The sequence below is a fragment of the Phyllobates terribilis genome, unplaced genomic scaffold (genome assembly GCF_046119375.1).
Source record: "Phyllobates terribilis strain yellow unplaced genomic scaffold, ASM4611937v1 Scaffold_2__4_contigs__length_985480577, whole genome shotgun sequence".
NCBI classification, from domain to species: Eukaryota; Metazoa; Chordata; class Amphibia; order Anura; family Dendrobatidae; genus Phyllobates; species Phyllobates terribilis.
In genome coordinates, this window is record NW_027362762.1 from 50163341 (window position 1) to 50176374 (window position 13034).

The 13034-nt window shown below is 44.4% G+C and overlaps 1 protein-coding gene across 1 annotated transcript in view; it reads right to left on the reverse strand.

Moving 5' to 3' along the window:
• The window catches only part of PAK1 (p21 (RAC1) activated kinase 1), a 71841-nt gene that overhangs the window by 16134 nt on the left and 42673 nt on the right, over positions 1-13034 (reverse strand). Inside the window, exons 7-8 of the mRNA XM_073661669.1 lie at positions 12522-12693; positions 3546-3609 (exon numbers count right to left, since the gene is read on the reverse strand). Coding sequence (XP_073517770.1) covers positions 3546-3609; positions 12522-12693 — 236 coding nt within the window. The remainder of the gene's footprint in view (positions 1-3545; positions 3610-12521; positions 12694-13034) is intronic.

Here is a 13034-nt window from a genome sequence, read left to right on the forward strand (position 1 = left end):
CAGTAAAAGAAGTAGCAGAAAAAGAAGATGCAGCAGAAAAAGTAGCAGAAGCAGAAAAAGCTGCAGCAGAAACAGAAGATGCAGCAGACAAACAAGATGCAGCAGAATCAGAAAAAGAAGCAGCAGAAAAAGAAGAAGCAGCAGCAATAATAGAAGAATCAGCAGAAGTAGAAGAATCAGAAGAAGAATCAGAAGAATCACAAGTAGAAGAAGAATCAGAAAAAGAATAAGAAAAAGATGAAGCAGCAGAAGTAACAGAAGCAGAAAAAGAATCAGCAGAAGCAGGAGAAATACATAGTAACAGAAAAAAAATTGTATTACAAATAACAATAGCAATTAACACAAACTATTTTTTTTTATGCACAAATGCAAAGAATCAGCAGAAGTAGAAGAAGCAGAAAAATAAAAATAAAAAGCGGCAACAGAAGAAAAAAAATCAGAAGAAAATCAGCAGAAGAAAAATAATCAGCAGATACAGAAAAAGCAGCAGAAAAAAGAAATGTATGACAAATAGCAATAAACACAAACTTGTTTTTTTAATGCACAAATGCAATGAATGTGACCCTTCTATTTTTCTAGTGTGTTTTTCTCTTCTTTTTAATTTACACCTTTTTTTAAAGCCTATTTTATATATATATTCACCTGATATTATCTTTAGTTATTTTTTTAAATAATTTCAGGCGAACACATATAAAATAGGCTTTAAATGGCATCAATTGAAAAGAGGAGAAAAACACCAAAAATTGAAATAAGTTTGTGTTTATTGCTATTATTCTCCTTTGTGTTACATTTCTTCTGCTGCTTATTTTTCTTCTACGTTATTTAATTTGTGAATTAAAAAAAAAGATCCAAACATGTTTGTTTATTGTCATTATTTTTTATTTCATTTTTCTAATAATTTATTTATCTTTTTTAAATGTATGCCATCATTGGCGTGATTTGGGATTTCTAAATGTTTTTGGCTGATTGATCCGGAGTAAATGTCCTCCAGTCATTCACGCCCCTCTCACCCCCCCAGTCTGATTTTATGCAGGCTTGATATTTTGCAACATTGTAGCAGAACATGCAACTTTGTTTTTGTACAAAAGGCGCTAAAAAAAAAGCTTTAAAAAAAAAAAAAAGAAGGGCGCTTGAGTTTGCAAAAGTTATGTACCGTGTGCGCCATTTGGATAAATTTGGTGAAAAAAAACTTAACGAACTATTAAAAAAAAAAGTATAAAAGTTTGTGAACAACAAAATGCAACGAGGGGCAAAAATAAAAAAATTAAACCGTACATATATCATGCTTCTCAAAAGACAAAAGTGGCCTGGTCCCAATGTCATACAGCTTCCTAGGAAAGCTGGGTATGAACCAATCACCCAGCTTTCCCATAGACCTGCATGGCACCTTATTGTGGGCAGATTTGCATTTCACGAGTTGGATTCGTGTCGATTTCTCGTCCTCACATCCCATGACCCAGTTGTGTCAGAGGGCACAGATAGTGCTGCGTGCTGCCATGTGGACGGCCTCGCGTCTCCTGCCAGGTTTCACCGGGCCGACAGGAACACAAAGAGAACATTCATGTGGATCATCTCCTGCAGGGGCATTCCCCGACTGTGAGCAAATGCAGAATGCCATCTGGCCCGTGGCCAGCGCATACACAGGCATTATCAGCCGTGCTGGCACCGGGCCGCTCGCCGGCTCTCTGCGTGCCAGAACATGTGGGCGAAGGAATGTTCTACTATTGCCACCATCTGCTAATGCACCGCGCTGCATAACCGGACGTCACCCACCGGCACCGTGAGTGACAAGACATACGGCGGCGGGGCACCAGTATATCATTCATAATGTGCCCCCCATCCCACCAGGGATCATAAATACCCTCAATATTCAAAATGACCAAATATCATCTGTTCCTGGGAAAGCTGGGTGGGCATCATTCCAGCTCCCACTCAGCTTTCCCAGAGTCCTGAAAGGCACATGGGATGCCATTCAAGGAACAAAGAAAGCCTAATGGCTGCCCTGTCAGCTCCTATCCATCTTTTCCAAAGCCCTGAAAGGCAAACCTTCCTGGATATGCAGGGTTAATGTATGTGAGGGTAAAGGCAGCATTAATAGGCACTATTCAGTGGTCTGAGAAAGCTGAGTGAAAACAAAAGCAGTCCATATTTCAGTACTTATTCAGCTTTCCTAGAGACCTGAAAGGCAAACCCAGCAATAGTGTAATAGGAGGGAAAAGCCTGCACATGTAGGGGGTCTTAGAAAGAGGCCCCATTTTAGTCATAATCCAGCTTTCCCAGAGTCCTGCAAGGCAAGCCTACCTTGTTGCATAGCAATATTGTAATCAGTGGTACAAGGATTGTCATTCAGAAGCCTGAGAAAGCTGAATGACCATTGAAATAGTTGCCATTGTGGCATCTACACAGCTTTCCTAAAGTCCAAAAAGGCAAAAATAATTGGCTGTGCAGCAAAAATGTAATCAAAAGGCAAAGGCTGTCTGAGAAAGCTGCGCGAAAACCAAATAGTCACCACTTCAACAGATACTCCGCTTTCCCTCAGTCCTGAACGGTAAAGTTACCTAGTTATAAAGTAATATGTAATCAGAGTGCAGGGGTTGTAATTGGGGTGAGATTGGCAAAGTTGAATGACAAACTGATTGTGATTGTGGCGTCTACCCAGCTTTCCTAGAAGGCAAATCTATCTCATTAAGCAGTGAAGATGTAACTGGAGGGTAAAGTATGCACGAGCCGGCAAATCTGCCACTTTGGGGTCTGAGAAAGCACTAAACAGTCCCCATTTTAGTTATTTACCGAACTTTCCAGGAGTCCTGAATGGCAAACCTACCTAGATTTAAAGCAGAGCTTGTAATCAGGCTGAGGGGAAGGGGGTCTGAAAAAGCTGAATCTCAAACTAGTTGCAATTACAGCTTCTACCTAGCTTTCCTAGAGTCCTGAAAGGCAAACCTACCTCATTATGCAGTGAAAATTAAATTGAAGGGTAAAGTGTACTTACATAGGTAAATTTGCAGCTCAGGGGTCTGAGAAAGTTGTGTGATAGTTAACATAGGCAAAATATTTAGTTATTACCCAGCTTTCCTTGAATCCTGAAAGGCATATTGAAATATTGTAGTCAGAGATATAGGGGCTGTCATTCACAGGACTGAGAAAGCTCTGGGACACTCAAAACAGTCTCCATCTCCATACCCAGCTTTCCTAGAGCCCTGAAAGACAAAACTAGTGGGAAAGAGCTGCACGAGGCAGCAGTGTTGGGTGGATGCCACATCGTGGGGACATCACTATATTACGCTGTCGTTTATGCTACTCTCCCTAATATTAGTGTCAGGAGGCTGCTGCAAAGCTGGGGGCCCCTGGTAATTATAGGTGTCGCTGGGAATGAGGGGCCGCCTTTGTCCCCTGACAGACTATCTTCCTGTGTAATCCGCCAGGTTCATTACACGGGACGCCTTTAGTCGCCATAGTACAGCTGCACGAAGCTTCACCCGGGTCCCGGAGCCCGACTGCCAACATGGAGGAGGGCACTGATAACCATCCCCTGATGTACTCACCCCTGCCCAATCTTCTCGAACCTGGTGTACTTTTTCTTGGGGTCCCCAACGCTGACGATGCTTCCTGTAAACACAGCAGAAGATATTCACGTCTCACGCTGCCCCTTCCACAGAATCAGCAGGAGTGATTTCCTAAAATACTCTGTGCTGCTGGTAGACCATCCTCCCTCCAAGACCCACCTTTGACATCACACTTGTTAGCGTACCCCTCCTCACATCATGACATTCCCCAATTACATGTTCCCTCGCTAACAATTCATATGAAAAGGCATCTTCTGAAATACTCTGTGCTGCTGGCAGACCCTGCTCCTTCCAAGTCACAAATGTGACCTCCCACTCATTTCCATTCCCCCTCCTCACATCATGACGCCGCCCCTTTAACAAATTCCCTCACTAGATGAAAGGGCAACTTCTGAAATACTCTGTGCTGCTGGTAAACTTTGCTCCTTCCAAGACTGAATTGTGACCTTCCTCCTCACATCATAACACCACCCCTTTAACAAGTCTGCCCTCTTAAAGGGAAGGTGTCGCTATTTTTAATTTTGCATTAATGATTATTGATTATCTAATCAATTATTTTTAATACAAAATGAAATGTACAACTTTAATTATTTTTTATTTATTAATTTTTACATCTTCCACTGGGGGCTGCCATTTTCATTTGGGGTGTGTGTAAGAGTCTGAGCAGGACACTTACACACCTCACACCTCACTTACGGCAGCCCACGGCATAAGAAACTGTGGTCAGACGGCGACCGCATCTCTAACATTGAGCCAGCTCCTCCTGCCTCTAAGCTGTGACCTGGGTACGCTCCTTGGGCTGTCCAGGTCACAGCTGTGGGAGGAGAACGCCGCCATCTTTGTGGAGCCCGCAGTGTATGCTGCGATGACAGAAGCTGCCAGCCGGGGACTCGGGGAGAGGAAGTACTGGGGAGAAGAGATGCCCGGTGAGGTGAGTATCTGCGGGGAGCGATGATCGCAGCCTCTACAGTACAGGCTGTGATCACCGCTCACCGCCGACCTGAACACACAGAAGACCCAGCACTGCTTGGGAGCGCAGGGAAGGTAACTACAAGTGATTATTGTTCTTTATTTTTTTTATGCATTAAATATATGGGGGCCATATAGGGCTATATACCAGGATGGGGGCCATTATATATACACACCAGGATGGGGGCCATTATATATACACCAGGATGGGGGCCATTGTATACACACCAGGATGGGGGCCATTATATATACACACCAGGATAGGGGCCATTATATATACATCAAGATGGGGGCCATTATAAATACACACCAGGATGGGGGCCATTATAAATACACACCAGGATGGGGGCCATTATATATACACCAGGATAGGGGCCATTATATACACACCAGGATGGGGGCCATTATATACACACCAGGATGGGGGCCATTATATATACATCAAGATGGGGGCCATTATATATACACACCAGGATGGGGGCCATTATATATTCACACCGAAATGGGGGCCATTATATATACATCAAGATGGGGGCCATTATATACACACCAGGATGGGGGCCATTATATACACACCAGGATGGGGGCCATTATATATATACTAGATGGTGGTCCGATTCTAATGCATCGGGTATTCTAGAATAGGTATGCGGCCGACCGGGCGCAATCAGCAGAGCGGTATTTAAATTTGACGCCAAAATCGCTGATTGGTCGAGGCCGGCAACCGCGACCAATTAGCAAAGCGGTGTTAAAATTTGGCGCCTATATGGTCACGGCCGGCGGTCGCGACTAATCAGCAGAGCGGGGTTAAAATTTGGCGGCAATAATGCTGATTGGTTGCGGCCGGCGGTCGCGACCAATCAGCAGAGCGTTATTTAAATTTGGCGCCAATAATGCTGGTTATTCGTGACCGGTAACCACGACCAATGAGCAGAGCGGTGTTTAAATATGGCGCCAATATCGCTGATTGGTCGCGGCCGGCCACCACGACCAATCAGCGAAGCGGTGTTTAAATTTGGCGCCAATATCGCTGATTGGTCACGGCCGGTGGTTGCGACTAATCAGCAGAGTGAGGTTTAAATTTGGCGCCAATACTGCTGATTGGTCGCGGCCGGCGACCGCGACCAATCAGCAGAGCGGTGTTTAAATTTGCAGCCTATTTCGCTGATTGGTCGCGGCCAGCGACCGCGATTAATCAGCAGAGTGGCGTTTAAATTTGCCGCCCATCTCGCTGATTGGTCGCGGTGGCCGGCCGCGACCAATCAGCAGAGCGGAATTTAAATTTGCCGCCCATCTCGCTGATTGGTCACGGCCGGCCACCGCGACCAATCAGCACAGTGGCGTTTACATTTGCCGCCCATCTCGCTGATTGGTCGCGATCGGCCACCGCGACTAATCAGCACAGCGGCGTTTAAATTTGCCGCCCATCTCGCTGATTGGTCACGGCCGGCCACCGCGACCAATCAGCAGAGCGGAATTTAAATTTGCTGCCCATCTTGCTGATTGGTCGCGGTGGCCGGCCACGACCAATCAGCGTCGTATTAGTGTGGGCCCGGGAGCGGCGCTGCTTGTGCGGCTCCGTATTAGCGAGGACCGGGGAGCGGCGCTGCCTGTGCGGCTCCTTCTGCTGCGAGAAGCCGGGAGATGAGCGGCTGCTCGCAGCAGAAGCATCCCGACCGGCGGCGCCGCTCCCCGGTCCTCCGTTCACACTTGCTGTCGGGAGATCAGCGGGCCAAGTCGCTGATCTTCCGACGTTAGCCGCATGGAGGTCAGCGGCGCCGGTCGGGGTAGTTGTGCTGCTAGCGCCGCTCATCTCCCCACTGCATCGCCGCTGACTCCGTCCGCCAAATGAGCCGCTAACGGCCGCCATCTTTTTTCAGAAATCCCGCGGCGGATTGGCCGCTGCTGGACCAATGAGCGACGCGGGATTTCCAGGACAGACAGACAGACAGACAGACGGGATAAGACAATTATATAGTAGATCAAGATGGGGGCCGTTATATTTACACCAGGATGGTGGCCATTATATACACACCAGGATGGTGGCCATTATATACACACCAGGATGGGGGGTATTATATATACACACCAAAATGGGGGCCATTATATATACACACCAAAATGGGGGCCATTATATATACACACCGGATCTGCGTGAGAACTTTTTGTTTTCTAACAGGGAAAAAAAAAATTATATATTATATATAATACAGACCAAAAGTTTGGACACACCTTCTCATTTAAAGATTTTTCTGCATTTTCATGACTATGAAAATTGTACATTCACACTGAAGGCATCAAAACTATGAATTATCACATGTGGAATTATATACTTAACAAAAAAGTGTGAAACAACTGAAAGTATGTCTTATATTCTAGGTTCTTCAAAGTAGCCACCTTTTGCTTTGATGACTGCTTTGCACACTCTTGGCATTCTCTTCATGAGCTTCAAGAGGTAGTCACCGGAAATGGTCTTCTAACAATCTTGAAGGAGTTCCCAGAGATGCTTAGCTCTTGTTGGCCCTTTTGCCTTCACTCTGCGGTCCAGCTCACCCCAAACCACCTCGATTGGGTTCAGGTCTGGTGACTGTGGAGGCCAGGTCATCTGGCGTAGCACCCCATCACCCTCCTTCTTGGTCAAATAGCCCTTACACAGCCTGGAGGTGTGTTTGGGGTCATTGTCCTGTTGAAAAATAAATGATGGTCCAACTAAACGCAAACCGGATGGAATAGCATGCCGCTGCAAGATGCTGTGGTAGCCATGCTGGTTCAGTATGCCTTCAATTCTGAATAAATCCCCAACAGTGTCACCAGCAAAGCCCCCCCCACACCATCACACCTCCTCCTCCTCCTCCATGCTTCACGGTGGGAACCAGGCATGTAGAGTCCATCCGTTCACCTTTTCTGCGTCGCACAAAGACACGGTGGTTGGAACCAAAGATCTCAAATTTGGACTCATCAGACCAAAGCACAGATTTCCACTGGTCTAATGTCCATTCCTTGTGTTCTTTAGCCCAAACAAGTCTCTTCTGCTTGTTGCCTGTCCTTAGCCGTGGTTTCCTAGCAGCTATTTTACCATGAAGGCCTGCTGCACAAAGTCTCCTCTTAACAGTTGTTGTAGAGATGTGTCTGCTGCTAGAACTCTGTGTGGCATTGACCTGGTCTCTAATCTGAGCTGCTGTTAACCTGTGATTTCTGAGGCTGGTGACTCGGATAAACTTATCCTCAGAAGCAGAGATGACTCTTGGTCTTCCTTTCCTGGGGCGGTCCTCATGTGAGCCAGTTTCTTTGTAGCGCTTGATGGTTTTTGCAACTGCACTTGGGGACACTTTCAAAGTTTGCCCAATTTTTTGCACTGACTGACCTTCATTTCTTAAAGTAATTATGGCCACTCGTTTTTCTTTACTTAGCTGCTTTTTTCTTGCCATAATACAAATTCTAACAGTCTATTCAGTAGGACTATCAGCTGTGTATCCACCAGACTTCTGCACAACACAACTGATGGTCCCAACCCCATTTATAAGGCAAGAAATCCCACTTATTAAACCTGAAAGGGCACACCTGTGAAGTGAAAACCATTTCCGGTGACTACCTCTTGAAGCTCATCAAGAGAATGCCAAGAGTGTGCAAAGCAGTCATCAAAGCAAAAGGTGGCTACTTTGAAGAACCTAGAATATAAGACATATTTTTAGTTGTTTCACACTTTTTTGTTAAGTATATAATTCCACATGTGATAATTCATAGTTTTGATGCCTTCAGTGTGAATGTACAATTTTCATAGTCATGAAAATGCAGAAAAATATTTAAATGAGAAGGTGTGTCCAAACTTTTGGTCTATACTGTATATATGTATATGTATATATATATATATTTATATTATTTTTTTTTGTTTGTTTTTTTGCACCGTGTTAGCCAGTAGATAGAAAAAAATTTTGATTCGATTCGAGAGTCCTCATTGGTTAATACCTTTTAATAACTAACTGAAAAGTTGGTAACAAGTTGCAAGCTTTCGAGGCCTCTTCTTCAGGCTTGTATAACCCAAAATCTGACGAGTCACATATTTATACACAACAGGGCACAGAAATAATGTAATAGATGAGACAAGTGATGAAAAGCAGAGTTATTACTATGGAAGAGAAACATTTCTGGCTGTAAATATTTTTAGCAGTTCATAGATAAGGACTGTGAAAGTTTTATTGTTTGGTGCAAAACTTTCACAGTTCTTATCTATGAACTGCTAAAATATTTACAGCCAGAAATGTTTATCTCTCCCATAGTAATAGCTCTGCCTTTCATCACTTGTCTCATCTATTGCATTATTTCTGTGCCCTGTTGTGTATAAATATGTGACTCTTCAGATTTTGTGTTATTCTATGCCTGATGAAGAGACCTGAGTACTCTCGAAAGCTTGCAACTTGTTACCATCTTTTCAGTTAGCCATTAAAAGGTATCAACCACTGAGGACTCTCAAATCTAAATATTTTTGTTTTCTAATAAATTGGTTAATGAGGGACAGTGCCTTGTCTTTATTTCTCTTGTTTTATGTTTTTCAGGTTTTCCATTTGTGGACTACGTCAGATTCCCTGGACTACATTGGACCTGCATGGCTTTTTTAAAAAAATAATAATATAAGCCCCCAGCTGTTTGCTTTACCTTGGCTAGTTACCAATAATAAGGGGGGCCCCCATATCATTTTTATTTTTCATTTATTAGGGTAAACCAGGCTAAATACCCTTTAGTGCCACATGAAAGGCACTAAAGGGTGCGAGTTTAGGACATCTCTCCATTCTATAAATCTATTTACACCACTGTTCCCATAGAAGTGGACAGAGCAGGGTTACATATTCCTAAGGGAGCAGTGGTGTAATGTGTGACCCCACTCTGTCTACTTATATGGGAGTAATATAGTGGACAGAGTGGGGTCACACATTACACCACTGCTTCCTTAGAAGTGGATGGAGCGGTGTTATATAGTATAATGCACTCCCCATAGGCCTCCATGTAATATACTGCACTCCCCATAGACCTCTATGTAGTGTTATGCACTCTACATAGGCCTCTAAACGGTATAATGCACTCCCCATAGGTCTCTATGTAATATACTGCACTTCTCATAGACCTCTATATAGTGTAATGCACTCTACATAGGCCTCTAAATAGTATAATTCACTCCCCATAAGTCTATGTAGTATAATGCACTCCCCATAGGCATCCATGTAGTATAATGCACTCCCCATATCCCTCTATGTAGCATAATGCACTCCCCATAGGGCTCCATGTAGTATAATGCACAGCCCATAGGGCCCATGTAGTATAATGCACTCCCCATAGGCCTCTATGTAGTATAATACACTACACATAGGCCTCTAAATAGTATAATGCACTCCCCATAGGGCTCCATGTAGTATAATGCACTCCCCATAGGGCTCCATGTAGTATAATGCATTCCCCATAGGGCTCCATGTAGTATAATCCGCTCCCCATAGGTCTCTATGTAGTATAATGCACTCCACATAGGCCTATAAATAGTATAATGCACTCCCCATAGGGCTCCATGTAATGTAATGCACTCCCCATAGGGCTTCATGTAGTATAATCCACTCCCCATAGGTCTCTATGTAGTATAATGCACGCCACATAGGCCTCTAGATAGTATAATGCACTCCCCATAGGGCTCCATGTAATATAATGCACTCCCCATAGGGATCCATGTAGTATAATGCACTCCCCAGGGCTCCATGTAGTATAATCCATCCACTCTCCATACGTCTCTATGCAGTATAATGCACTCCACATAGGCCTCTAAATAGTATAATGCACGCCCCATAGGGCTCCATGTAGTATATTGCACTCTCCATAGGGCTCCATGTAGTATAATGCACTCCCCATAGGGCTCCATGTAGTATAATGCACTTCGCATAGGGCTCCACGTAGTATAATGCACTCCCCATAGGCCTCTATGTAGTATAATGCACTCCACATAGGCCTATAAATAGTATAATGCACTCCCCATAGGGCTCCATGTAGTATAATGCACTCCCCATAGGGCTCCATGTAGTATAATTCACTCCCCATAGGTCTCCATGTAGTATAATGCACTCCCCATATCCCTCTATGTAGTATAATGCACTCCCCATATCCCTCTATGTAGTATAATGCACTCCTCATAGGGCTCCATGTAGTATAATGCACAGCCCATAGGGCTCCATGTAGTATAATGCACTCCCCATAGGCCTATATGTAGTATAATACACTCCACATAGGCCTCTAAATAGTATAATGCACTCCCCATAGGGCTCCATGTAGTATAATGCACTCCAGATAGGGCTCCATGTAGTATAATGCACTCCCCATAGGGCTCCATGTAGTATAATGCACTCTCCATAGGGCTCCATGTAGTATAATGCACTCCCCATAGGGCTCCATGTAGTATAATGCACTTCGCATAGGGCTCCATGTAGTATAATGCACTCCCCATAGGCCTCTATGTAGTATAATGCACTCCCCATAGGCCTCTAAATAGTATAATGCACTCCCCATAGGGCTCCATGTAGTATAATGCACTCCCCATAGGGCTCCATGTAGTATAATGCACTCCCCGTAGGTCTCCATGTAGTATAATGCACTCCCCATAGGCCTCTAAATATTATAATGCACTCCCCATACGGCTCCATGTAGTATAATGCACTCCCCATAGGGCTCCATGTAGTATAATTCACTCCCCATAGGGCTCCATGTAGTATAATCCACTCCCCATAGGTCTCTATGTAGTATAATGCACTCCACATAGGCCTCTAAATAGTATAATGCACTCCCCATAGGGCCCATGTAGTATAATGCACTCCCCATAGGGCTCCATGTAGTATAATTCACTCCACATAGGCCTTTAAATATTATAATGCACTCCCCATAGGGCTCCATGTAGTATAATGCACTCCCCATAGGGCCCATGTAGTATAATGCACTCCCCATAGGGCCCATGTAGTGTAATGCACTCCCCATAGGGCTCCATGTAGTATAATTCACTCCCCATAGGGCAACATGTAGTATAATGCACTCCCCATAGGGCTCTATGTAGTATAATGCACTCACCATAGGGCTCCATGTAGTATAATGCACTCCCCATAGGGCCCATGTAGTATAATGCACTCCCCATAGGGCTCCATGTAGTATAAGGCACTCCCCATAGGGCAACATGTAGTATAATGCACTCCCCATAGGGCTCCATGTAGTATAATGCACTCACCATAGGGCTCCATGTAGTATAATGCACTCCCCATAGGGCCCATGTAGTATAATGCACTCCCCATAGGGCTCCATGTAGTATAATGCACTCCCCATAGGGCAACATGTAGTATAATGCACTCCCCATAGGGCTCCATGTAGTATAATGCACTCCCCATAGGGCTCCATGTAGTATAATGCACTCCCCATAGGGCTCCATGTAGTATAATGCACTCCCCATAGGGCTCCATGTAGTATAATGCACTCCCCATAGGGCTCCATGTAGTATAATGCACTCCCCATAGGGCTCTATGTAGTATAATGCACTCCTCATAGGGCTCTATGTAGTATAATGCACTCCCCATAGGGCTCCATGTAGTATAATGCACTCCCCATAGGGCTCCATGTACTATAATGTATCCCCTATAGGCATCTATGTAGTATAATGCACTCCCCATAGGCCCCCCACATGAAAGGGTATCTCCTGAAATACTCCTCCCAAAACCCAATAGTGACCTCCTATTTGTTTCTAAGCCCATTTTATCATCACTACGCCACCCCTTTTACATGTCTGCCACCCTAAAAACTCAGATGAAAGGACATCTCCTGAAATACTCTGTGCTGCTGAATTATATTAAAACATTTATTAATTGGATCTTATAGGTGACAGATTATCAGATGTTCTGGATTACTGGGAGATTAAACATATTTTGCTGAAATTCTGTTTTGGGGGGAAACAGCCTGTCATAACCAGACACGTACTTAATTTCTCCAGGATTTCCTCATCGGACATCTTGGGCTTTTTCTTGATTTTGTCTGTGGCATTTGTGGAAGAAGCATTCGCCAGCAGCTCACTGTTTTCCTGGGGTCCGGAGGGTGGCGAGGGTGCCTCGACTGGGGGTGGTGCAGGTAGAATCACGGAGCGAGTGTGTACCTGAAACAGAAGTGCAAAGTCAGACTTTATATCAAAGGTGAGAGCACAATGTCAAGAGGCAGCAGGTTAAGCCTTCCATTTATAGCATCACCTGATCACTATAAACAGACTATATGTACGATGGGTATTTCCAGCCACTACTGTGCAACTCCTCCAGACAGAAAAACGCAAAACACATTATCAGCCCTACATGAAACCGACACAGTCATCTCCCAGTATCTTCCTAATTACAGCAAGGTTCGTGATCTGCATATTACATGGGGGAGATGTAAAGTGTTGACATAACTGAAACTGCCCCTATATACAAGAATATAACTGCTATAATACTGCCCCCTATGTAC